The sequence below is a fragment of the Procambarus clarkii genome, chromosome 65 (assembly GCF_040958095.1).
Source record: "Procambarus clarkii isolate CNS0578487 chromosome 65, FALCON_Pclarkii_2.0, whole genome shotgun sequence".
Classification (NCBI taxonomy): domain Eukaryota; kingdom Metazoa; phylum Arthropoda; class Malacostraca; order Decapoda; family Cambaridae; genus Procambarus; species Procambarus clarkii.
The window spans coordinates 21,260,255-21,288,071 of record NC_091214.1 but is presented as its reverse complement, the minus strand read 5'-3'; the positions used below and the strand labels follow the sequence as shown (position 1 = coordinate 21,288,071).

Sequence of the window (27,817 nt, the reverse complement as noted above, 5' to 3'; positions counted from 1 at the left end):
AGGGGAAAGCGCCAAGCTATTACAACTTTATAGCACTTGGAAGGGGGTCAGGATTTGGAATGGGACGGTGGGGGGGAAGGAATGGTGCCCAACCACTTATGGACAGTCGGGGATTGAACGCCGACCTGCATGAAGCGAGTGGTGGAGAAGGAAGGAACGGTTACCCCCCCCCCCTCCCCCCCACACACAGTAATTTACAGTTTAAAGCTCTCAATCTACTGTGTAACTAATTACTACTGAAGTAATTACCAGATTTATAAATTCCAATTTTTTTTTCTTCTTTTGATCACATGTAGATTAAAGGTGATGTTTATGTAACTTAGTAAATATGATACATAACACATTGCAGAATTGTGTTACATATGTGTGTGTGTTGCAGACCACGGTAGTGTTTTTAACGAGTTAGTGTTGTGTAAAGGTGTTCCTTCGGTCCTGTTATGCGGGTTTTAGTGGTTCGTTTATCCAAGGGACACAAAACCATTTGTTTGGGTTGATTTAAATTTGTTCCGCCATTGTTTCGGTAAAGCAGAGTGTTATAATTGGTTGGTTTCAACCGGTTTATGATGGTGAATGATTGTGAAGTGATTGTAGGGGAATGTGGGGGTGTCAGTACATATTTGGTCCGGTAGCTTGTTTGGTGAGGCTGGTGGTGGTGGTGTCTGTTCTCCAGTGGGTTGGTGTATGGTCTTGGGTTGATTTTTGTGTTGGTTGACGTCTCTAACACTCCGTCTACACCCACACTCCCCACCACCCCCACCACCACCACCACCACACCCACACCCACCACCACACCCACACCCACACCCACACCCACCACCACCACCACCACCACCACCACCACACCTACCACCACACCCATTCGATAAGCTTGAGTGTCGCTTCTAAACCTTGTCCTATACCTGTCCATCCCAACTCACCAACAACCCATCCACCTGCCCCATCCACCTGCACCATCCACCAGCACCATCCACCTGCACCATCCACCAGCACCATCCACCTGCACCATCCACCTGCACCATCCACCTGCACCATCCACCTGCCCCATCCACCTACACCATCCACCTGCACCATCCACCAGCACCATCCACCAGCACCATCCACCAGCACCATCCACCTGCACCATCCACCAGCACCATCCACCAGCACCATCCACCTGCACCATCCACCTGCACCATCCACCTGCACCATCCACCAGCACCATCCACCTGCACCATCCACCTGCACCATCCACTTGCACCATCCACCTGCACCATCCACCAGCACCATCCACCTGCCCCATCCACCTGCACCATCCACCTGCACCATCCACCAGCACCATCCACCAGCACCATCCACCTGCCCCATCCACCTGCACCATCCACCTGCACCATCCACCTGCACCATCCACCTGCACCATCCACCTGCACCATCCACCTGCACCATCCACCTGCACCATCCACCTGCACCATCCACCTGCACCATCCACCAGCACCATCCACCAGCACCATCCACCTGCCCCATCCACCTGCCCCATCCACCTGCACCATCCACCTGCACCATCCACCTGCACCATCCACCTGCACCATCCACCTGCCCCATCCACCTGCCCCATCCACCTGCACCATCCACCTGCCCCATCCACCAGCACCATCCACCAGCACCATCCACCTACACCATCCACCAGCACCATCCACCTGCACCATCCACCAGCACCATCCACCTGCCCCATCCACCTGCACCATCCACCAGCACCATCCACCTGCACCATCCACCAGCACCATCCACCTGCACCATCCACCTGCACCATCCACCAGCACCATCCACCAGCACCATCCACCTGCCCCATCCACCTGCACCATCCACCAGCACCATCCACCAGCACCATCCACCTGCACCATCCACCAGCACCATCCACCTGCCCCATCCACCTGCACCATCCACCTGCACCATCCACCAGCACCATCCACCAGCACCATCCACCTGCCCCATCCACCTGCACCATCCACCTGCACCATCCACCAGCACCATCCACCTGCACCATCCACCTGCCCCATCCACCTGCACCATCCACCTGCACCATCCACCAGCACCATCCACCAGCACCATCCACCTGCCCCATCCACCTGCACCATCCACCAGCACCATCCACCTGCCCCATCCACCTGCACCATCCACCAGCACCATCCACCAGCACCATCCACCTGCCCCATCCACCTGCCCCATCCACCTGCCCCATCCACCAGCACCATCCACCTGCCCCATCCACCTGCACCATCCACCAGCACCATCCACCTGCACCATCCACCTGCACCATCCACGAGCACCATCCACCTGCACCATCCACCTGCACCATCCACCAGCACCATCCACCAGCACCATCCACCTGCACCATCCACCTGCACCATCCACCTACACCATCCACCAGCACCATCCACCTGCACCATCCACCTACACCATCCACCAGCACCATCCACCTGCCCCATCCACCAGCACCATCCACCTGCTCCATCCACCTGCACCATCCACCAGCACCATCCACCTGCACCATCCACCAGCACCATCCACCAGCCCCATCCACCAGCACCATCCCCCTGCCCCATCCACCAGCCCCATCCACCAGCACCATCCACCAGCACCATCCACCAGCACCATCCACCTGCACCATCCACCAGCACCATCCACCAGCACCATCCACCTGCCCCATCCACCTGCACCATCCACCTGCCCCATCCACCTGCACCATCCACCTACACCATCCACCTGCACCATCCACCAGCACCATCCACCAGCACCATCCACCAGCACCATCCACCTGCACCATCCACCTGCACCATCCACCTGCACCATCCACCTGCTCCATCCACCTGCACCATCCACCAGCACCATCCACCTGCACCATCCACCAGCACCATCCACCAGCCCCATCCACCAGCACCATCCCCCTGCCCCATCCACCAGCCCCATCCACCAGCACCATCCACCAGCACCATCCACCAGCACCATCCACCTGCACCATCCACCAGCACCATCCACCAGCACCATCCACCTGCCCCATCCACCTGCACCATCCACCTGCCCCATCCACCTGCACCATCCACCTACACCATCCACCAGCACCATCCACCAGCACCATCCACCAGCACCATCCACCAGCACCATCCACCTGCACCATCCACCTGCACCATCCACCAGCACCATCCACCTGCACCATCCACCTGCACCATCCACCAGCACCATCCACCAGCACCATCCACCTGCACCATCCACCTGCACCATCCACCAGCACCATCCACCTTTACCACCTGCTCACCCCGACACCAAATTGTCTACTGAAGCAAAGTTTAAATTGAAATTTTTCAAATGTTTAACCAGTTGAGAGATTTGTTGTAAAAAGTTACGAGAGGTTTGTAAAAAAAACATATATTGTATATTCATACATTTTGCTGTGTGAAAACACTAAATCAAACAGTCAATAGAGTGTTGCAAAAGTCTAGGGCAGTGTTGAAGTTTGTTTGTACCTGATACTCCTGAGCTAGAGTTTAATCCTGATATAGAGGATTAACTGGGTTCAATCCTGATATAGAGGATTAAGAGTCATCTTTGTGTCATTGTTGGGGCCCAGGAGCTAAGCTCGGAGGTAGGTCAGGAGGACCTGAAGTTATGAATGTGGGAATTATCAGGGGGAAAGCACCAAGCCATTACGACTATAGAGCACTTGGAAGGGGTCAGGATAAGGATTTGGGATGGGACGGGGGAAAGGAATGGTGCCCAACCATTAGGAAGGGGTCAGGATAAGGATTTGGGATGGGAAGCCTGTTCGAGGACCGGGCCGCGGGGACGTTGAACCCTGAAATCATCGCAAGGTAACGAGGTATAGAGATGAGACACGACCCTATATCTTGCAAGATCTTACCTTGAGGTTACCTTGAGGTGCTTCCGGGGCTTAGCGTCCCCGCGGCCCGGTCGTCTTCCCAAGATTTTGCTCTGTTGCTCTAGGCATTTTACATTGCTGATAACCCCAGGATTTTTTTATTTTAATTTACAGTCGTGATTCATCAGAGTATATTTGACTGCCCTTAAATCTGGCGTGACAAATGCGAGTCGTGATGCGGTACTGGTTAGGCAAGCAGCTGTACTCTGGTGGTGATAGGTACTGGTTAGGCAAGCAGCTGTACTCTGGTGGTGGTAGGTACTGGTGAGTCAAGCAGCTGTACTCTGGTGGTGGTGGGTACTGGTGAGTCAAGTGGGTGTACTCTGGTGGTGGTAGGTACTGGTGAGTCAAGCAGCTGTACTCTGGTGGTGGTAGGTACTGGTGAGTCAAGTGGGTGTACTCTGGTGGTGGTAGGTACTGGTGAGTCAAGCAGCTGTACTCTGGTGGTGGTAGGTACTGGTGAGTCAAGTGGGTGTACTCTGGTGGTGGTAGGTACTGGTGAGTCAAGCAGCTGTACTCTGGTGGTGGTAGGTACTGGTGAGTCAAGTGGGTGTACTCTGGTGGTGGTAGGTACTGGTGAGTCAAGTGGGTGTACTCTGGTGGTGGTGGGTACTGGTGAGTCAAGTGGGTGTACTCTGGTGGTGGTAGGTACTGGTGAGTCAAGTGGGTGTACTCTGGTGGTGGTAGGTACTGGTTAGGCAAGCAGCTGTACTCTGGTGGTGGTAGGTACTGGTGAGTCAAGTGGGTGTACTCTGGTGGTGGTGGGTACTGGTGAGTCAAGTGGGTGTACTCTGGTGGTGGTAGGTACTGGTGAGTCAAGCAGCTGTACTCTGGTGGTGGTAGGTACTGGTGAGTCAAGCAGCTGTACTCTGGTGGTGGTGGGTACTGGTGAGTCAAGCAGCTGTACTCTGGTGGTGGTAGGTACTGGTGAGTCAAGTGGGTGTACTCTGGTGGTGGTAGGTACTGGTGAGTCAAGCAGCTGTACTCTGGTGGTGGTAGGTACTGGTGAGTCAAGCAGCTGTACTCTGGTGGTGGTAGGTACTGGTGAGTCAAGCAGCTGTACTCTGGTGGTGGTAGGTACTGGTGAGTCAAGTGGGTGTACTCTGGTGGTGGTAGGTACTGGTGAGTCAAGTGGGTGTACTCTGGTGGTGGTAGGTACTGGTGAGTCAAGCAGCTGTACTCTGGTGGTGGTAGGTACTGGTGAGTCAAGCAGCTGTACTCTGGTGGTGGTAGGTACTGGTGAGTCAAGTGGGTGTACTCTGGTGGTGGTAGGTACTGGTGAGTCAAGCAGCTGTACTCTGGTGGTGGTAGGTACTGGTGAGTCAAGCAGTTGTACTCTGGTGGTGGTAGGTACTGGTGAGTCAAGTGGGTGTACTCTGGTGGTGGTAGGTACTGGTGAGTCAAGCAGTTGTACTCTGGTGGTGGTAGGTACTGGTGAGTCAAGTGGGTGTACTCTGGTGGTGGTAGGTACTGGTTAGTCAAGTGGGTGTACTCTGGTGGTGGTAGGTACTGGTGAGTCAAGCAGTTGTACTCTGGTGGTGGTAGGTACTGGTGAGTCAAGCAGTTGTACTCTGGTGGTGGTAGGTACTGGTGAGTCAAGTGGGTGTACTCTGGTGGTGGTAGGTACTGGTTAGTCAAGTGGGTGTACTCTGGTGGTGGTAGGTACTGGTGAGTCAAGCAGTTGTACTCTGGTGGTGGTAGGTACTGGTGAGTCAAGTGGGTGTACTCTGGTGGTGGTAGGTACTGGTGAGTCAAGTGGGTGTACTCTGGTGGTGGTAGGTACTGGTGAGTCAAGCAGTTGTACTCTGGTGGTGGTAGGTACTGGTGAGTCAAGCAGTTGTACTCTGGTGGTGGTAGGTACTGGTGAGTCAAGTGGGTGTACTCTGGTGGTGGTAGGTACTGGTTAGTCAAGTGGGTGTACTCTGGTGGTGGTAGGTACTGGTGAGTCAAGCAGCTGTACTCTGGTGGTGGTAGGTACTGGTGAGTCAAGCAGCTGTACTCTGGTGGTGGTAGGTACTGGTGAGTCAAGTGGGTGTACTCTGGTGGTGGTAGGTACTGGTTAGTCAAGTGGGTGTACTCTGGTGGTGGTAGGTACTGGTGAGTCAAGTGGGTGTACTCTGGTGGTGGTAGGTACTGGTGAGTCAAGCAGCTGTACTCTGGTGGTGGTAGGTACTGGTGAGTCAAGTGGGTGTACTCTTGTGGTGGTAGGTACTGGTGAGTCAAGTGGGTGTACTCTGGTGGTGGTAGGTACTGGTGAGTCAAGTGGGTGTACTCTGGTGGTGGTAGGTACTGGTGAGTCAAGTGGGTGTACTCTTGTGGTGGTAGGTACTGGTGAGTCAAGTGGGTGTACTCTTGTGGTGGTAGGTACTGGTGAGTCAAGTGGGTGTACTCTTGTGGTGGTAGGTACTGGTGAGTCAAGTGGGTGTACTCTGGTGGTGGTAGGTACTGGTGAGTCAAGCAGTTGTACTCTGGTGGTGGTAGGTACTGGTGAGTCAAGTGGGTGTACTCTGGTGGTGGTAGGTACTGGTGAGTCAAGCAGTTGTACTCTGGTGGTGGTAGGTACTGGTGAGTCAAGCAGCTGTACTCTGGTGGTGGTGGTAGTGGGATAAACAGTATACTCTTGCCAGCTACACTACAAGAATAGCGGACTCCTCTCTCTCTCTCTCTCACCTTGGCAGACATTACTCGGGCTGGTTAACTTTTCGTGGCCTCCATTGTGCGAATAATGCATTTAGACATTGTCGATCTGTTGTCTTGATATAATAAGCCAGGCTTGTCTCACTCTGCTCCCAGCACGCACGCACGCACGCACGCACGCATGTATAACAGTGCACATGTGCACACACCGTCCTACATAGTTACTACATAGCCATCTTCTTGAGGTTATCTTGAGATGATTTCGGGGCTTTTTTTAGTGTCCCCAGCAGGCCCGGTCCTCGACCAGGCCTCCACCCCCAGGAAGCAGCAGCCCGTGACAGCTGACTAACACCCAGGTACCTATTTTACTGCTAGGTAACAGGGGCATAGGGTGAAAGAAACTCTGCCCATTGTTTCTCGCCGGCGCCTGGGATCGAACCCAGGACCACAGGATCACAAGTCCAGCGTGCTGTCCGCTCGGCCGACCGGCTCCCTATAGCCTTGTGCTGTACTCTCCACATAACCTCCAGATAGCATTTAAGAGTGGAAATATTGTCTCCCTCCCTTGCAAGTCTTCCGTTATTCGTCCTTCACTTATTCTAATTCTTTATCGTTTGTTTAGTCTTATTTTATTCTTCCTTGATGCTAGAAGGACAAAGACTTGTTACTAAATACGTTATTTCAACCCCAATGTTAAATGGAAATACACTGTTAACCAATCCACACACTAGAAAATGAAGGGACGACGACGTTTCAATCCGTCCTGGGCCATTCTCACGTCGATTGTCAGAATGGTCCAGGACGGACCGAAACGTCGTCGTCGTCCCTTCACCTTCTAGTGTGTGGTCTGGTCAACATACTTCAGCCCCGTTACTGTGACTCATCGCCTGCCATATGGAACTACACATTTGTGTTGTACTGTGTTGAAAATGGTGTATATCTATTAAATAAATATATTAAGTAAATAAATATCATGTTAAGCATTGAGGGACGGCGTAAATCATGGTGTGGGGACGAAGGGGCTCTCGCCGCACCTTGAGGCGAGGAACGCGATAGGAATCTGAGGGAAGTCAGCCGAGGCGGATAGCGACGATGCTGCAATAATTTTGAAGTCACATTGCTGGAGGTGCGGGCAGAGTACGTGAGGTGACAGACGATGGGTTTGGTGGGGGGAGTGCTTGCCTGGTTGTGTCTCCGGGTTGAGATTAAGCTCCAGAGCCCTGCCTCAGTGCTATATATTGATAGTTTTCACGTTGTATAGCTCATAGAGCCTCTGGTCATCCTCTTTGACAATGTTTTTGTTCATTTAGGCTGCCCTTGTAGCTTCTTTTAAGTCTTTCTAATACGCGTTAAATCTTCCTAAAGCTTAAGGAGATGCGGGTTCCATGCTGGCGCTGCACACTCTAGGACTGGTCTGATAGACGTTGTGTATAGTATTCAAAAGGATTTTTTGGTTAGATTTTTGAAAACTATCTTTTTGTTTTTTAGCTTTATATGTTTGGTGTTGTTGCATGTGCTGCTGATGGTGTTGTTAATGTGTGTTGTCGTGTTTAGGCTGGTGTTACATATACTCTCAGGTCTGTATGTTCATACACTCTTCTGAATCTCTTTAATGTTCTTGTTAGTGAAACGCTAGCACATAATCCACTCCAGTACTTTCACAGTTACTCCAGACCGCTTTTTCCAACTTGTGTCAATCGTGTATGAAAGGGTACTGTCAATGACTTTTTGGCAGTCTAGGAAGATGCAATCCACCAATCTTTTTTGTTTTGTCCACACAAAATCCCAGCAACCTTGCCGTAGAATAGTTCAATTAAGGCGTCATGTTGACGGTTTTCCAGGTTTTTGTATTTTTTTTTTTTTAGATATATACAAGAGTTGTTACATTCTTGTACAGCCACTAGTACGCGTAGCGTTTCGGGCAGGTCCCTGGAATACGATCCCCGCCGCGAAGAATCGTTTTTTCATCCAAGTACACATTTTACTGTTGCGTTAAACAGAGGCTACAGTTAAGGAATTGCGCCCAGTAAATCCTCCCCGGCCAGGATACGAACCCATGACATAGCGCTCGCGGAACGCCAGGCGAGTGTCTTACCACTACACCACGGAGACTGTTTTCGAAAAACCTCCATTCGTTAACGACGTATTATAGGCCCAAGACATAGTTCATCTGCCGCCTCTTTCAGTAACAGCAACAGAACAGCAACAGCAGCAGCAGCAGCGTTCAGCGGTAACTTTAACGGAGTGATCAGTTCCAGCGTCGTCAGCACCACCAACCATTTCCTCAAGAGCCAATAAAACACAAAAAAACCTTTTCCCCTCTGGAGAGGAAGACCTTCACCTCTGGGCTGGACGTTGGCAGTGTTCCACTTGAGACTGGCCATTCGTCTTGTGATGAGTGCGACCAGCCGCGGTTCCTCCGCTGGTCACACCGGCGGTCCAAAGGTGCCACAGAATAGGTGATGATCTTGGGGCCACCAGGAGGCGGTGTGGTCGCCTTTGTCGCCTTTATATTCCGCTCGTGCCTCCGCCCGGAGATTTGAAAGCTTCCGTGTTGGGTCAACGCTGTGTCCTGGGGGTCCTGGTCTTGCAGGGTTGGGGGTCCTGGTCTTGCAGGGTTGGCGGCCCTGGTCTCGCAGGGTTGGCGGCCCTGGTCTTGCAGGGTTGGGGGTCCTGGTCTTGCAGGGTTGGGGGTCCTGGTCTTGCAGGGTTGGCGACCCTGGTCTCGCAGGGTTGGGGGTCCTGGTCTTGCAGGGTTGGCGACCCTGGTCTCGCAGGGTTGGCGGCTCTTTGCTCACAGGGTTGGCGGCCCTGGGCTCACAGGGTTTTCTGTGGTCCACAGTGCCTAAACCCATGACTTGTAGCCATTGCTTTTACTTCAGGCATAGAGTCAGACACAATGGTTAATTGACTCTGGACTTTATTCGTCAAGTTCTCAATGTCTTACTCTGGTTCATTAGAGTAGGTGAGTCTCTCTCTCTCTTGTCAGCATTCACATGCTGCGGTAAGAAATTCCTTTCGATAACTTTCATTAATTTTATACCCCACGTTTGTGTCCCAGCACGGGGAAGGGGGGAGCTTGAGTCCCAATCTATTTCTCCATGATTTAGGTCGCTCATTATTAGTATTTTTTCCTCTCATTCTATGTTAATGCGTTCTAGTTTGACTATGTGTGGTTGCTGCACTGTATTTCGACTATACATGCTTTGTTGTATGCGCGTGGGTGTGTGAGTGTGTGTTTATGTGTGTGTGGATGTGTGTGTAGGTATGCGCGTGGGTGTGTGAGTGTGTGTTTATGTGTGTGTTGATGTGTGTGTGGATGTGTGTGTAGGTGTGCGCGTGGGTGTGTGAATGTGTGTGTGGGTGTGTGAGTGTGTCGGTGTGGGTATGTTTCAGTGAAGGGCTTACAGGATCAGCAGTGTGGTTCCCTTTGGTGCCAACTCAGCTGCGATGAGTGCCAGTGGGGTGTGGCACTGACCCTCGCCCCCCCCCCTACACTAGAGCCAAAACAACCTGGGTAATCATATGCGTGGCGCAAAACCCCAACGCGAGGAGGCGAGGAGGCGAGGAGGCGAGCAATGTTTACAAGCCATTTATCAGAGATCAAATGCTGCAAGATAATACAACTTTTGTGAATACAATATTGCTAGATGTGTATACCTTCCTGGGACCCGGACTCTGCTCCATTGGGTTGGACAACAGCTCACTAAAGTATTCATTTGGATTTATAATCTGAGGAATTTTGATTTTGTGGTAATATTGGGTTTTTTGTCTTTTGAATGTTGGACGGTATATGTGTTTTGTGTTTCGTGTTTTATTGGTGATTTTCTCTTACCCAGGTGAGTATGGGGTCGTCGGTGGAGTCAGTGGGTATGGCGGTGAGTAAATGAGGGATTTTTCCTGTGTGGAGGTGCATGGGAGGCTGAGTGACCTGTCACTCTTTCCCCTTTGCCTCTCCCTCTCTCCCTCCCTCCCCCTCTCCCTCCCTCCCCCTCTCCCCCCCTCTCCCTCTCCCCCCCTCTCCCTCTCCCCCCCTCTCCCTCTCCCCCCCTCTCTCTCCCTCCCCCTCCCTCTCTCTCCCTCCCTCTCTCTCCCTCCCTCCCCCTCCCTCTCTCTCCCTCCCTGGTGAGACAGACCACTTGACCCAATACGTGGCCCTCGAGGAGAACTCCCTCACCGATCTGTTACTCAAGTCGGCCCCTCACCCACCGGAGGTATAGAAGCTTTTCCGCTCTATAAGTTACCGTCTGCTCCCTTTGTTTACGTTTCTGGGCTGTTAGTGTGTTTGTGCTGGCTGTTAGGGTTGGTATTGTGTATTTAGTTGGTCCTTACACTATAACAGGTGCAGTGTAAGGACCAATTGTTATGCGGCTAGACCCTGGTCTTATCTGTGTGCTAGATAGCCTAGGTTCCATAGTCTGCTGGATCACTCCGCCTCTTGCTGCTACCCAACAGGAAGCTCTTATCTCTCACCCCCAGTTTCTTAGGAAGGTTAAACATTTAAGTCGAGCTCTTATAAGACGCTTTATAGCATGGGAATGGCGGACTTTGAGCCTAGACTCAAACAGACGTGAGCCCGAACTCAAACGGACTTGAGTCCGGACTCAAACGGACTTGAGTCCGGACTCAAACGGACTTGAGCATCCGTTTACCCAACAGTGCCGTGGACTTGTGTAGCAAAAAAGAGTTATAGCACATTGCCAACAACTACTTGCTTTCTTTCTACTGTCAGGGGAAGGTGAGAGGAGGTGGATTTTGAATCCCTTAAGATATTGTAACATTGTTTTGGGGCAGGTGGTCGTTGTCTCGCTGCTGGGAGTACCATGGTGGCTGGTGGTGCAGTGCCAGGCTGGCGGTGCAGTGCCAGGCTGGTGGTGGTGCAGTGCCAGGCTGGCGGTACAGTGCCAGGCTGGTGGTGGTGCAGTGCCAGGCTGGTGGTGCAGTGCCAGGCTGGTGGTGGTGCAGTGCCAGGCTGGCGGTACAGTGCCAGGCTGGTGGTGGTGCAGTGCCAGGCTGGTGGTGCAGTGCCAGGCTGGTGGTGGTGCAGTGCCAGGCTGGCGGTACAGTGCCAGGCTGGTGGTGGTGCAGTGCCAGGCTGGTGGTGCAGTGCCAGGCTGGTGGTGGTGCAGTGCCAGGCTGGCGGTACAGTGCCAGGCTGGTGGTGGTGCAGTGCCAGGCTGGTGGTGCAGTGCCAGGCTGGCGGTACAGTGCCAGGCTGGTGGTGGTGCAGTGCCAGGCTGGTGGTGCAGTGCCAGGCTGGCGGTACAGTGCCAGGCTGCTGGTGGTGCAGTGCCAGGCTGGTGGTGCAGTGCCAGGCTGGCGGTACAGTGCCAGGCTGGTGGTGGTGCAGTGCCAGGCTGGTGGTGCAGTGCCAGGCTGGTGGTGCAGTGCCAGGCTGGCGGTACAGTGCCAGGCTGGTGGTGGTGCAGTGCCAGGCTGGTGGTGCAGTGCCAGGCTGGCGGTACAGTGCCAGGCTGGTGGTGGTGCAGTGCCAGGCTGGTGGTGCAGTGCCAGGCTGGCGGTACAGTGCCAGGCTGCTGGTGGTGCAGTGCCAGGCTGGTGGTGCAGTGCCAGGCTGGCGGTGCAGTGCCAGGCTGCTGGTGGTGCAGTGCCAGGCTGGTGGTGCAGTGCCAGGCTGGTGGTGCAGTGCCAGGCTGGTGGTGCAGTGCCAGGCTGGCGGTGCAGTGCCAGGCTGCTGGTGGTGCAATGCCAGGCTGGTGGTGCAGTGCCAGGCTGGTGGTGCAGTGCCAGGCTGGCGGTGCAGTGCCAGGCTGCTGGTGGTGCAGTGCCAGGCTGGTGGTGCAGTGCCAGGCTGGTGGTGCAGTGCCAGGCTGCTGGTGGTGCAGTGCCAGGCTGCTGGTGGTGCAGTGCCAGGCTGGTGGTGGTGCAGTGCCAGGCTGGTGGTGGTGCAGTGCCAGGCTGGTGGTACAGTGCCAGGCTGGTGGTGGTGCAGTGCCAGGCTGGTGGTGCAGTGCCAGGCTGTGTCACACCCAAGACTCATTTAGAGCTTGATGAACGACTACAGATCCCCCTGAGCGCATCTTCAAAGAGATGGACATTTGTCCTTGTTGCTTGCTTGCCGCGGTCTTGAAGAGGGCTTTGGTGGTGTCCCAGCTAACTACCGCTCTGAGAGTAATAACCTGAGAGTAGTTAACGTCCGACTCTTGAAAACACTCTCAAACTACCCCTACAACATCTTATATTTTCAGTGCTAGAGATACTGGTTCTTGTCACTTGCAGAGTTTTTTTTTCAAGTGGGTCGTGTGGAAGGGGGAGTTTTGATTTTATTCATGTTTAAAGGTAATTTGGAGTTTCCTGGGGGAATTAAATCATCGGGAAATGTTAGTACTTTGTGGAGCTGTAAGGCGGTGGTTGAGTTGAGTTGTCTCCTGTATGTATAATCTAGGTATAGGAGCGTTGTTAGTGATGTTATCTTTTATGTCTGTCTGTCTCTGTCTCTCTGTCTCTGTCTCTGTCTCTCTGTCTCTCTCTCTGTCTCTCTCTCTGTCTCTCTGTCTCTCTCTCTGTCTCTCTCACTGTCTCTCTGTCTCTCTCTCACTGTCTCTCTGTCTCTCTCTCACTCTCTCTCTGTTTCTCTGTTTCTCTGTTTCTCTCTCTCTCTCTCTCTCTCTCTCTCTCTCTCTCTCTCTCTCTCTCTGTCTCTGTCTCTGTCTCTGTCTCTGTCTCTGTCTCTGTCTCTGTCTCTCTCTCTGTCTCTGTCTCTGTCTCTGTTTCTCTGTTTCTCTCTCTCTCTCTCTCTCTCTCTCTCTCTCTCTCTCTCTCTCTCTCTCTCTGTCTCTGTCTCTGTCTCTGTCTCTGTCTCTGTCTCTGTCTCTGTCTCTGTCTCTCTCTCTGTCTCTGTCTCTGTCTCTGTTTCTCTCTCTCTCTCTCTCTCTCTCTCTCTCTCTCTCTCTCTCTCTCTCTCTCTCTCCCTCCCTCCCCCCCTCCCCCCCCCATCCTCCCCTCGGCCACCCTGGTGCAGTGTACAGGAACCTATCACCATAAAAAAGTACCAATTTTTGATCAGGACCAACAAATTTCCGAGATGGGGTATTTGTGCGAGTCCCCCGACCCGCGACGCCTCAGTCCCCTCACTAAACAAGGGGAAGCTGACTACCTGCTTGGCCCTCAGCCATTCCTGTTCGGCCCTCAGCCATTCCTGTTCGGCCCTCAGCCATTCCTGTTTGACCCTCAGCCATTCCTGTTCGGCCCTCAGCCATTCCTGTTTGACCCTCAGCCATTCCTGTTCGGCCCTCAGCCATTCCTGTTCGGCCCTCAGCCATTCCTGTTCGGCCCTCAGCCATTCCTGTTCGTAAGCTCTAGATTTTTTGGTGTGTTTTTCGACCCCCATTTCCTTCAGCGTATGTTTTTGTATTCGTGGTATATATATATATCCTGAAGGGGAAAATGTATTAGAAAAATTGTGTTTCGATGGTACCTGGTATTATGTCATGGCTGTATGGTGATTTGAAGTGTTAATTACTGGTTGGTTTTCAAGGAGGTTTGTCCTTGCGGACAGTCTGGTGTGATGTTTAAGGGGGGTATAGTTAGTGAAATGTTGACGTAGTGGGAGGATTATGTATATTATGAAAGCAAGCAAGCAAGCAAGCGCGCACGCACACACACACACACACACACACACACACACACACACACACCTGTACACCATCTGTACACCAGCTGATTGACAGTTGAGAGGCGGGACCAAAGAGCCAAAGCTCAACCCCCGCAAGCACAGATATGTGAGTACACACACACACACACACACACACACACACACACACACACACACACACACACATACACACACACACACACACACACACACACACACACACACACACACACACACACACACACACTCACACACACTCACACACACTCACACACACTCACACACACACATACACATACACACACACACACACACACACACACACACACACACACACACACACCATTGTGTCCTAGTCTTTGACTACATGATGGAATTCAAACTTATGACCATGGGACAAGAGATCTGGGAAAGGAGAGCTGACTACAGGAAAGGGGACTATATGAGGATGAGGGACTATCTGGGTGAAGTGCAGTGGGAGGAAGAAATTAGAGGAAAAACAGTCCAAGATATGATGGACCTAGTCATACAGAAATGCCAGGAGGCCGAAGAGAGATTTATACCAACGGTAAAGGGAAAAAATAAGAAGGAATATAATAACCCATGGTTTAATAGACAGTGTCAGGAAGCAAAAATGGCCAGCAGGCGGGAGTGGAGGAAGTACAGAAGACAAAGAACAGAGGACAACAGAAGCAGATACAACAGAGCTAGGAACGATTACATTAACATAAGACGAACATCGGAAAGGGACTATGAGAACGATATTGCAATCAAAGCGAAAAAACAACCTAAGTTACTACACAGTCATATAAGAAGAAAAATGTCGGTGAACGACCAAGTGACAAGACTAAGGAAGACAGAGGGGGCATATACTGAAAGTGACAAGGAAATCTGCGAGGCACTGAATGCCAGTTTCCATGGAGTGTTCACTACCGAGCCTGAGCAGCTCCCATTGTTGGAAGGGGTTACCCTAGATGAAAGACTATCAGATATAGAGGTGACAGCAGAGGAGGTAATGAAACAGTTGACAACTCTAGATGCAACTAAAGCAGTTGGACCAGACAAAGTATCACCGTGGATACTAAAAGAAGCAGCACAGGCCCTCAGCGTGCCTCTGGCAATGATCTTTAATGAGTCACTTATGTCAGGAGAATTGCCCAGTTGCTGGAAGAAGGCAAATGTCGTGCCGATCTTCAAGAAAGGAGATAGGGAGGAGGCACTTAACTACAGACCTGTATCACTGACAAGCATCCCCTGTAAAATACTGGAAAGAATAATTAGGCTACGACTGGTTGCACACCTGGAGAACATTAGGTTTGTGAACAAACATCAACATGGGTTCTGGACAGGGAAATCGTGCCTAACAAACCTTCTGGAATTCTATGATAAAATAACGAGGATAAGACAGGACAGAGATGGTTGGGCAGACTGCATATTTCTGGACTGCCAAAAAGCCTTTGATACAGTACCGCACATGAGACTGCTGTTCAAGCTCGAGAGGCAGGCGGGGGTGGGGGGAAAGGTCCTAGAATGGATAAGGAACTACCTAACAGGAAGGAGCCAAAGAGTTACGGTAAGGGGCGAGAAGTCGGACTGGCGAACAGTAACAAGTGGAGTACCACAAGGATCGGTGCTGGGACCAATTCTATTTCTTGTATATGTTAACGACATGTTTACAGGCGTAGAGTCCTACATGTCGATGTTTGCGGATGATGCAAAGTTGATGAGAAGAGTTGTGACAGATGAGGATTGCAGGATCCTCCAAGAGGACCTGAACAGATTGCAGAGATGGTCAGAGAAATGGCTACTAGAATTCAACACGAGCAAATGTAAAGTTATGGAAATGGGACTAGGAGATAGGAGACCAAAGGGACAGTACACAATGAAGGGGAACAGCCTACCTGTAACGACGCGTGAAAGAGACCTGGGGGTGGACGTAACACCTAATCTATCTCCTGAGGCACATATTAATAGGATAACGACAGCAGCGTACTCTACACTGGCAAAAGTTAGAACATCATTCAGAAACCTAAGTAAGGAGGCATTTAGGGCGCTTTACACTGCCTACGTAAGGCCAGTCTTAGAGTATGCCGCCTCATCATGGAGTCCCCATCTGAAGAAGCATATAATGAAACTGGAAAAGGTTCAGAGGTTTGCAACGAGACTCGTCCCAGAGCTACGAGGGATGGGGTATGAAGAGCGCCTGAGGGAACTGTGCCTTACGACACTAGAAAGAAGAAGGGAGAGGGGGGACATGATAGGAACGTATAAGATACTCAGAGGAATTGACAGAGTGGACATAGACGAAATGTTCACACGGAATAGTAACAGAACGAGAGGACATGGATGGAAGCTTGAAACTCAGATGAGTCACAGAGATGTTAGGAAGTTTTCTTTTAGCGTGAGAGTAGTGGGGAAATGGAATGCACTTCAGGAACAGGTTGTGGAAGCAAATACTATTCATAATTTTAAAACCAGGTATGATAGGGAAATGGGACAGGAGTCATTGCTGTAAACAACCGATGCTCGAAAGGCGGGATCCAAGAGTCAATGCTCGATCCTGCAAGCACATATAGGTGAGTACATATAGGTGAGTACACACATACACACACACACACACACACACACACACACACACACACACACACACACACACACACACACACACACACACACACACACACACACACACACATACACACACACACACACATACACACACACACACACACACACACACACACACACACACACACATACACACACACACACACATACACACACACACACACATACACACACACACACACACACACACACACACACACACACACACACATACACACACACACACACACACACACACACACACACACACACACACACACACACACACACATATGAGGAAAGGCTGCGGGAAATGCACCTCACGACACTGGAAGACAGAAGAGTAAAGGGGGACATGATCACAACCTACAAAATCCTCAGGGGTATCGACCGGGTAAACAAGGACGAACTTTTCAACACTGGTGGGACGCGAACAAGGGGACACAGGTGGAAGCTGAGTACCCAAATGAGCCACAGAGACGTTAGAAAGAACTTTTTCAGTGTCAGAGTAGTTAGCAAATGGAATGCATTAGGAAGTGATGTGGTGGAGGCTGACTCCATTCACAGTTTCAAATGTAGATATGATAGAGCCCAATAGGCTCAGGAATCTGTACACCAGTTGATTGACGGTTGAGAGGCGGGACCAAAGAGCCAGAGCTCAACCCCCGCAAGCACAATTAGGTAAGTACAATTAGGTAAGTACACACACACATTGTTTACCAAGTTGAAATTATAAATATTTCCGATGGCTCAATAAGCCTGTTTGTGCGGCTGTGTGTTCCTTGCCTCGTGCAGAGAGAGAGAGGAAGGAAGGGTAGGGCAAGGAGAAGGTAATACCCGAAGGTAAATGTTGCCTTAATTACGGCCTCCACAACTGGCCCAGCACCTGGGGTGTCTGTCCCTTGGAGAGTGTTGTGCCCGTCCTCTGGTGGACGCACTCCAGGTGTCCGTATCATTCCATTCCTCGTCTCAAAATCCGGTTTGTTTATATCTGGAAATGGGGTTCAAAACGTGATGTTTCTCTACACCAACCCCACCACTGGCCTGCCCCACACCACCCCACCCCTGGCCTGCCCCACACCACCCCACCACTGGCCTCTCTACACCACCCCACCCCTGGCCTGCCCTACACCACCCCACCACTGGCCTCTCTACACCACCCCACCACTGGCCTGCCCCACACCACCCCACCCCTGGCCTGCCCCACACCACCCCCCACCCCTGGCCTCTCCACACCTATCGCCCCAGAGGGCGGCTCTTATCTAAATGACAGTGTATATGTTTATGTCCGCGTTTGACACAGACGGAAATATCACTGTTGGAGTAGTGTTTCTCGCCGCCAGCTGCGGGCGAGTGGTGCTTCTCACTCCTCACTCTTCCTCATCTTCCTCATACCTCATCTTCCCCCCTCCTCATTCCTCCTCCTGAGACATCATTAGGCAGTGATGTGGTGGAGGCTGACTCCATACACAGTTTCAAACGTAGATATGATAGAGCCCAGTAGGCTCGGGAACCTGTACACCAGTTGATTGACAGTTGAGAGGCGGGACCAAAGAGCCAGAGCTCAACCCCCCCCCCCCCGCAAGCACAACTAGGTGAGTACACTCCCCCCCCCCCCCCACAGCATTGAACAGCCAATCGGTTGAACATTGAATGACGGGGTTTAATGCCATTTGTTTAATTCTTTGTTGTATTTGTCGCTGTTAAATTAACTGACCTGCTATAGGCTATACGAGATAGTTTAAATGATTAAACTAAATTAGTGATTAATGATTGATTAATCATTAATTAATTAGGGGTGATTAATTAGACCGGTCAGAAGTAACGAGGAGTTTATCCTGATGGGTCTGCTGGAGACTGTACCAGTCTGCTGGAGACTGTACCAGTCTGCTGGAGACTGTACCAGTCTGCTGGAGACTGTACCAGTCTGCTGGAGACTGTACCAGTCTGCTGGAGACTGTACCAGTCTGCTGGAGACTGTATCAGTCTGCTGGAGACTGTACCAGTCTGCTGGAGACTGTACCAGTCTGCTGGAGACTGTACCAGTCTGCTGGAGACTGTACCAGTCTGCTGGAGACTGTACCAGTCTGCTGGAGACTGTATCAGTCTGCTGGAGACTGTACCAGTCTGCTGGAGACTGTACCAGTCTGCTGGAGACTGTATCAGTCTGCTGGAGACTGTACCAGTCTGCTGGAGACTGTACCAGTCTGCTGGAGACTGTACCAGTCTGCTGGAGACTGTACCAGTCTGCTGGAGACTGTACCAGTCTGCTGGAGACTGTACCAGTCTGCTGGAGACTGTACCAGTCTGCTGGAGACTGTACCAGTCTGCTGGAGACTGTACCAGTCTGCTGGAGACTGTACCAGTCTGCTGGAGACTGTACCAGTCTGCTGGAGACTGTACCAGTCTGCTGGAGACTGTATCAGTCTGCTGGAGACTGTACCAGTCTGCTGGAGACTGTACCAGTCTGCTGGAGACTGTATCAGTCTGCTGGAGACTGTATCAGTCTGCTGGAGACTGTACCAGTCTGCTGGAGACTGTATCAGTCTGCTGGAGACTGTACCAGTCTGCTGGAGACTGTACCAGTCTGCTGGAGACTGTACCAGTCTGCTGGAGACTGTACCAGTCTGCTGGAGACTGTACCAGTCTGCTGGAGACTGTACCAGTCTGCTGGAGACTGTATCAGTCTGCTGGAGACTGTACCAGTCTGCTGGAGACTGTACCAGTCTGCTGGAGACTGTACCAGTCTGCTGGAGACTGTACCAGTCTGCTGGAGACTGTATCAGTCTGCTGGAGACTGTACCAGTCTGCTGGAGACTGTACCAGTCTGCTGGAGACTGTACCAGTCTGCTGGAGACTGTATCAGTCTGCTGGAGACTGTACCAGTCTGCTGGAGACTGTATCAGTCTGCTGGAGACTGTACCAGTCTGCTGGAGACTGTACCAGTCTGCTGGAGACTGTACCAGTCTGCTGGAGACTGTACCAGTCTGCTGGAGACTGTATCAGTCTGCTGGAGACTGTACCAGTCTGCTGGAGACTGTACCAGTCTGCTGGAGACTGTACCAGTCTGCTGGAGACTGTACCAGTCTGCTGGAGACTGTACCAGTCTGCTGGAGACTGTACCAGTCTGCTGGAGACTGTACCAGTCTGCTGGAGACTGTACCAGTCTGCTGGAGACTGTACCAGTCTGCTGGAGACTGTACCAGTCTGCTGGAGACTGTACCAGTCTGCTGGAGACTGTACCAGTCTGCTGGAGACTGTACCAGTCTGCTGGAGACTGTATCAGTCTGCTGGAGACTGTATCAGTCTGCTGGAGACTGTACCAGTCTGCTGGAGACTGTACCAGTCTGCTGGAGACTGTACCAGTCTGCTGGAGACTGTACCAGTCTGCTGGAGACTGTACCAGTCTGCTGGAGACTGTATCAGTCTGCTGGAGACTGTATCAGTCTGCTGGAGACTGTATCAGTCTGCTGGAGACTGTATCAGTCTGCTGGAGACTGTATCAGTCTGCTGGAGACTGTACCAGTCTGCTTGAGACTGTAATGTGTTGATAAATGTAAACAAAGCCACCATGATTGAGATGTGGTACAAAGATGTACAGGTTTCGTAAGCGGTTGACAAATCCTGGCCCCCTGGGAACTGGTTATCTTGAGGTAATCTTGAGATGATTTCGGGTCCTTAGCGTCCCCGCGGCCCGGTCCTCGACCAGGCCTCCTTTGATAGCCGCAGTTCTCTGATTTCTTCTGCCTGTCCTAACTTTAAATATTCTAATACAGGATTGGTGATTGGGGATTGGGGATTGGTTCGGGGTTCCCAATCACGCTTCAGCTAGTCTCTTCCTCCCTGGCGGTTACATATAGTCTGTGAAGGCCTGTGTGTGTCAGACGGGATCTGTAATATATGGGGAAAGTTAGATAGCATTGGGTACATAGTTGAACCCGCTATCCTAGTGCCCCTTGATCCAACTACTGCCAGGGTGCTGGTAAAGCCACTCGAGTCCCAGCGTCGTCTAGGGCGCTCGTCTTACTGGAGGGTGTACGGTAGAGGGTGATTCTAGCCAGGGTTCGAGCCCCAGCGGTGTCTAGGTGGATAAAAATTGAGTTGTTATACCTGGAGTGGGTTCTGGGAGTTGTCCCTAATGCGAGGATGCGCTGTGGCCTTTATGGTGATACACAATAAGGACGTTTGTCAAAGTTTAGCAACTGCTCTGCCGAAAGAGTTATCTACACACACACACACACACACACACACACACACACACACACACACACACACACACACACACACACACACACACACACACACACACACACACACCGTTGTGTCTCACACAGTCAACACACAACTATTTGATTAACAATTGAGAGCCGGGACCAAAGAGCCAGAGCTCAACCCCCCCGCAAGCACAACTAACATGGAATTGTGTGACTTAGTAACATGAAGATTCCCGCGTTAAAGAAATGCGGCGAAGGCAGAATGGCGCCTTAGGTAGGGTAATTAGTCAGACCAATTGATTTGTCAGCCGTGAAAGACTGCAGGGATTAGAGCCAGCCCTCCGGGTCATTTCCAGACTCCCTAACTTAATCACAGAGGAGGAGTGAAGGGCCTTGGAGAGGAGGATAGTAAGCCTAGCCAGTCGTTTAGGCTCGCCACCACATGCCCATCCAAGGGCACTATCGACTCTAAAGGTCTCTGCTGTTAAGCAGCTTCTAGTCTCGTCCTCTTCGCGATCGCCATTTTTTTTCCTAATTTTCCCATCTTTGACAGTCTTAAGGGGAGAATTGCAATTTCCTTTCTGTGATAACTTTTGAATTAGTTCCTCGGGTTTTTTCCCCACCTTAAGGAGGTGTGTATCCAGGTGTGAAATCATTTTAGAATATTTTCCCCTGATATCGATAGTTGTCGTGTCAATTATGGTGTGTCTTGACCAAGGATTCACAGACCTGTGCCTGTTGGCAGAAGGTTTTAAGGTGGCAGTTGAAGTGTTTCATGACCAATGTCAGAGTTGCTATTTGCCTGTGCTGGAAGCGTCGTAAAATGTACGGTGAAAAGAGCCCCCCAGACAGCCAGGCAAGGAAGGGTTAGACCCTATCCTACTCAATCTCCATCCTCATCCTGTATTTCTAATCTCACTCCCCCCTTCCTCCACCTTACCCAGTCCTGTGGTCAGGTCAGCAAAGCTAAACACCCCCAGCTGATGATTGGTTGGGGACGTGGCCTAACCGCTTCCCACCTTCCTACACACACACACACACACACACACACACACACACACACACACACACACACACACACACACACTCACTCACTCACTCACTCACTCACTCACTCACTCACTCACTAACTCACTCACTCACTCACTCACTCACTCACTCACTCACTCACTCACTCAACTGTCAGTTGATTGACAGTTGAGAGGCGGGCCGAAAGAGCAAAGCTCAACCCCCGCAAACACAACTAGGTGAATAAAACTAGGTGAATACACCACACACACACACACACACACACACACACACACACACACACACACACACACACACACACACACACACACACACACACACCACCCCTATCTACGTCTCTAGGCTTAAATATGATTCATTCTACGCAAATTCTCAATACAAGGAAAATACTTATATTTGCAATGACATTACTCCAGTAAACCCCAGCCGGCTACAGTACATCCCAGCAGGCTACAGTACATACCAGCCGGCTACAGGGCGTTTAAGATAACCAGACCGCCTCCCCCAAGGTTATCTTGAGATGATTTCGGGGCTTTAATGTCCCCGCGGCCCGGTCCTCGACCAGGCCTCCACCCCCCAGGAAGCAGCCCGTGACAGCTGACTAACACCCAGGTACCTATTTTACTGCTAGGTAACAGGGGCATAGGGTGAAAGAAACTGTAAGAGAAAGAAACTTTCTCGCCGGCTCGAACCCGGGATGGAACCCGGGACCACAGGATCACAAGTCCAGCGTGCTGTCCGCTCGGCCGACCGGCTCCCTCCAAGCAACAAAACACTATATAGTGACTAAGAAGCTCCACCCACCTCCTACTCTTTAATTAAAAGCACTTTCGTCTGACAAAGTGGTCGCATCATCGCGCGCCGTAACTCACGTTTCACTTTTGTCTCCAGCGGCCGCATCATCCGGTGCCGGCGACGTATTGCTCGTTACACCGGATAAAATAATGAAAGATGAAGGATATTCTCGGGAGGAATTACAATCTCCTGTCGCAAATGAGGCCAGTTTGGTTGGGGTAAGTGGTCTCCGTCCCTGAGGTCGTATAACTGGGTGTTGTCTGTGGTGGGTAATGGCTTCTTCCTCTGATGTTTCTGCCAGTGTGGGTAATCTGTGGTGGGAGGTGGTTCTGTGGGGGTTGTGGTGGTTGTGGTGGGGGTTGTGGTGGTTGTGGTGGGGGTTGTGGTGGTTGTGGTGGGGGTGGGCATGTGTGTGTGTGTCAATATTATACAGCAGTTGTATACTGTATGCAACAATAATTATCGGTTATTCATGCCTGAAACACGATAGTCTGAACCATTTTAGAGTTTCAGTGTCGTCATTACAGTGCCTCTATCACCCGTGTGTTGCTGTGTTAGTCTTAATTAACTTCGTAATGTATTTCTGTGATCCCAGCACAAGTCTGCTGGCACTGGGGCCACAACACTGGCTCTGTACACCTGCTACAACACCTGTCTCTATATATAGCCACCTCTGAGGCTATATACACCTGGCTCCACGTACAACACCTGTATCTCACATCAGAAGAAAAAAACAGACATTACTCGCACTAAATCCGGTCCGGAGGCTTCTACTGTCAACAGAAAACGGAGAATAACAACAAATAATACAGGACCCACTCAAGATATATTTAAATGTTATTGGTGGTGTATGTTGAGGTCTGGAGATGGTTGGCCTTGGGAAGGGTTCCGGAAGATGGAACAGGACAGTTTGGGGATGAGAGGGAGTGGGAAGGGAGGCTGGTAGGGGCAGCGTACACAAGGAGTTGTAACCCGTTTCTTCTCCGGCAGGTCGGAGCACGAATAAATGGCGACCAGAGGGAATGATGAGCTCTCAGGACAAGTGCCGGCTCTTCTCAGAACCCAATCAGGAAGCAATGGAGTTCTACAGCCCACTCTACCCCAACCAGTACCCTAACGACACCGAGTGTATCCTCAGACTCGAAGGTAAGGTCACCCTCCCCAACGCCACCTTATTTTGCTATGTTTTCGGGGCTTAGCGTCCCCCGCGGCCCGGTCCTCGACCAGGCCTCATTTTTGGTACATATCCCCGTGGAAGCAGCCCGTAGCAGCTGTCTAAACTTCCAGGTACCTGTTTAATTTACTGCTAGGTGAACAGGCGCATCAGGGTGGAAAGAAATTCTGCCAATTTGTTTCCGCTTGCGCCGGGGAGTGTGAGAGTGTGTGTGTGTGTGTGTGTGTGTGTGTGTGTGTGTGTGTGTGTGTGTGTGTGTGTGTGTGTGTGTGTGTGTGTGTGTGTGTGTGTGTGTGTGTGTGTGTGAAGGTTGGGATTGAGAGGAAGCACATGTGTGGGTGCCATTGTGGAGAGGCTAAAATGGACAGAACACGTGCGTGCGTGCGTGTGTGAGGAGGCTGGGAGGGAGAGTGCGCGCGTGCATGCATGCGTAACATATTAATAAAAAATTAAAACACCGTAATACTAACGCACTCTACGCATGGGCCTCGACACGCCAGGTTAAAGTTGGTCAGGTTCCCGCGTTTTGTTAGGCACAACAGTCGCATTTTTGACGGAGTGACAGCTTGAGAGATTGGGGTGACAGGTGGGCCCGTTGTCCCAGCCTCTTCTCTCAGTTCGCTACTCCATAAAAACGCAAAATTTTGCATAACTTTGAAGCAAGCGAACCCCCCCCCCCCCCCTCCTCTTAACCTATTCATAGAAAACGTTAATATCGCGGTGCTTAAAAGTTTCGCTCTTGGGTTAAAACTGTTAAAATGCGCCGTAATGACCGAGATGGCATGCAATAAACATGCAACAGTGTGCAACAACTGCATTTGTCAAGTTTCTACCCCGAGTGCCTTCAATTTGTTATCCCCAAGTCAAGTTTAATAGGTATTTGCATAGTGCAGCCATGCGAGGCTTGGCGGGGCGCTGGAGGGGAAACTGTGACATATTCACGGCTCTCACGTACCGCCCTCGACCGTGTTGTCTGGGGACATTTTATATTGCCTACAGATTTGCCGGAGAACTTTCTCACATTTCCTTTGCTGCCGTCGGGGACGAGGCAGGTTGCCTGTGTGAACCTTGGTTGTAAACTTGTTTAAATACAATACTTCTGCTCCTGTTCTGGGTCTTCCAAAAGGCGCGCTTTGTGTGTGTGTCTCTGGGGCCTGCTTATCCTCATAGATCCCTTCCAAGATTGATTGATTGATTGATAAGATTAAGCCACTCAAAAGGTGGCACGGGCATGAATAGCCCGTAAGTGGTGGCCCTTTTGAGCCATTACCAGTATCAAGAGCTGATACTGGAAATCTGTGGAGGTGCGACTGCACCCTGCGTGACGGGAGATGTCTCCCGTGATCCCTTCCAAGTGCTATATATTGGTTCTGGTTGGTGGATTCTCTTGTTAAAATCTTACCTCTCTGTTGACCAGACCACACACTAGAAGGTGACGGGACGACGACGTTTCGGTCCGTCCTGGACCATTCTCACAATCAACTTCGACTTGAGAATGGTCCAGGACGGGCCGAAACGTCGTCGTCCCTTCACCTTCTAGTGTGTGGTCTGGTCAATATACTTTAGCCACGTTATTGTGACTCATCGCCTGCATCTTATCTCTCTCTCCCTCCCTCCCAGCCAAGTATGACCACGTGATCCGTATAGATTTCCGGGACTACTTCGAAATGGAGCCCTCTTCACATCCGTGCGAGTTCGACTACCTGGAGGTCCGAGACGGCGCCCACGGCTACTCTGACCTGATAGACAAGTACTGCGGCTCCAAGTTCCCGCCCATCATCACCTCCAAGGACAGACACCTGTGGCTGAGGTTCAAGTCAGACGAGACCATAGAGTACAAGGGCTTCAGGGCCGTCTACCAGTTTATCAAAAATAAAGGTGAGTGTTCTGGGGTCTGTTGTGTGTGTTTCCGCGCCTGGTAAACACAGCTGGGGAGGTGTTGTGTACGGTCTTGTGGGACACCACGTCCCTCTCCCTCTGTCTGTCTGTCTGTCTCTGTCTGTCTGTCTGTCTGTCTGTCTGTCTGTCTGTCTGTCTGTCTGTCTGTCTGTCTGTCTGTCTGTCTGTCTGTCTGTCTGTCTCTCTCTCTCTCTCTCTCTCTCTCTCTCTCTCTCTCTCTCTCTCTCTCTCTCTCTCTCTCTCTCTCTCTCTCTCTCTCTCTCTCTCTCTCTCTTTCTCTTTCTCTCTCTCTCTCTTTCTCTCTTTCTCTCTTTCTCTCTTTCTCTCTCTCTCTCTTTCTCTCTCTCTCTTTCTCTCTCTCTCTTTCTCTCTCTCTTTCTCTCTTTCTCTCTTTCTCTCTTTCTCTCTCTCTCTCTTTCTCTCTCTCTCTTTCTCTCTCTCTTTCTCTCTCTCTCTCTCTCTCTCTCTCTCTCTCTCTCTCTCTCTCTCTCTCTCTCTCTCTCTCTCTCTCTCTCTCTCTCTCTCTCTCTGTCTGTTTCTTCCTTCCTTTCTTCGGGTCCACTCCATAAGGTTACATAATTATTATTAGTTTGAATACAAAACCATTGTGATGCAGGTGACGCTGGACCTTGGAGTTAGTAGAGTAAAGGTGGCGACAAATGTTGAATTGTGTTCCGGTCATTAACTTGGCTTCTATCAAGTACATAGACCTGAAAGTGTGTGTTTAGGGGTCAAAGGTCGAGGTCACAAGAGACCTTACAGTTGTTTTTTTCTCCGTTGTGTACGTGACTGGTGCTGGACACGTTTCGCTGGAGGCCATAGAGCCACCGACCTGGCAGTCTCCGTTCCTTCCATGTCTCCTCTACGTCCAACGACTTGTAGATTTCTTGTAGAATTGTGATTTCTGTGTGTAATGAAGTAAGGGCGAAGAGGGAGAACGGCCTGTTGACATAGCTCGAGTGCAGGGGGGAGTTGTGTAAAACCCTGGTTTGTGTCTCGGAGAGGCTGCAGGATCCAGTAAGTTCAGTAGAACTTCGGTTTCAACTCCTTTTGACCATGTCGTAGCTCAGTCGATTAAGGCAGCGTCTGGGATGCTCTCGGACGCAGGTTCGAATCCTGGTCACGGCCCCCTTATGGATTTGTTAACTTGTAGATTTGTAGTCATTTTTGTTTAAAGTTTTGTGATTTCATAATAAAATTTAGTTATAGTTCCAATTTAAAGTTGGTAACCCCACCACATTTTTTTTTTAAATTTCTTAATGTTTGCTCCACGTAAGGTGAGGCAGAAATAGGGATGGTGTCCGATAAGGGTGAAAATAACCGCAAGGCCAGTATGGTCACCGCCACTGGGGCTCATCACAGGTATATATATATCACTATTTTGCCCATATTCGCCACGGGAAAATATTCCAGCTTTATAAACAAATGTTTTAATCACTGCAGAATGTTTGGTTTGAATATTCAGGACGAGAGGGGGGGTAGAGAACGACATAAAAATATTAAATTTGCTTGCTCTCTCTCCCACCCAATTCCTGGCGGGACGCCCCTGGCTAAATATGATAAAGGGCGAGTTTTAGTGGTGCAGAGTTATTTTGTAACACATTTTGCAGGGGCTGTCTCCCTGTTCTGGATGGCAGAAATGTGTGAATTTTTTTGTGTTCTTCAGTAGAGATGGTTAGCAACACTGGTGAGTGTGTCACAACACTGGTGAGTGTGTCACAACACTGGTGAGTGTCTCACAACACTGGTGAGTGTGTCACAACACTGGTGAGTGTGTCACAACACTGGTGAGTGTCTCTCAACACTGGTGAGTGTGTCACAACACTGGTGAGTGTGTCACAACACTGGTGAGTGTGTCACAACACTGGTGAGTGTGTCACGTCACTGGTGAGTGTCTTACAACACTGGTGAGTGTCTCACAACACTGGTGAGTGTGT

The 27,817-nt window shown here is 51.0% G+C and overlaps 1 protein-coding gene across 1 annotated transcript in view; it reads left to right on the top strand.

Moving 5' to 3' along the window:
- LOC123771069 (neuropilin and tolloid-like protein 1) overlaps window positions 1–27,817 on the top strand; it is a 152,756-nt gene that overhangs the window by 86,956 nt on the left and 37,983 nt on the right. The window contains exons 2-3 of the mRNA XM_045763372.2: window positions 23,798–23,953; window positions 25,602–25,859. Of these exons, the coding sequence (XP_045619328.1) occupies window positions 23,798–23,953; window positions 25,602–25,859 (414 nt within the window). The remainder of the gene's footprint in view (window positions 1–23,797; window positions 23,954–25,601; window positions 25,860–27,817) is intronic.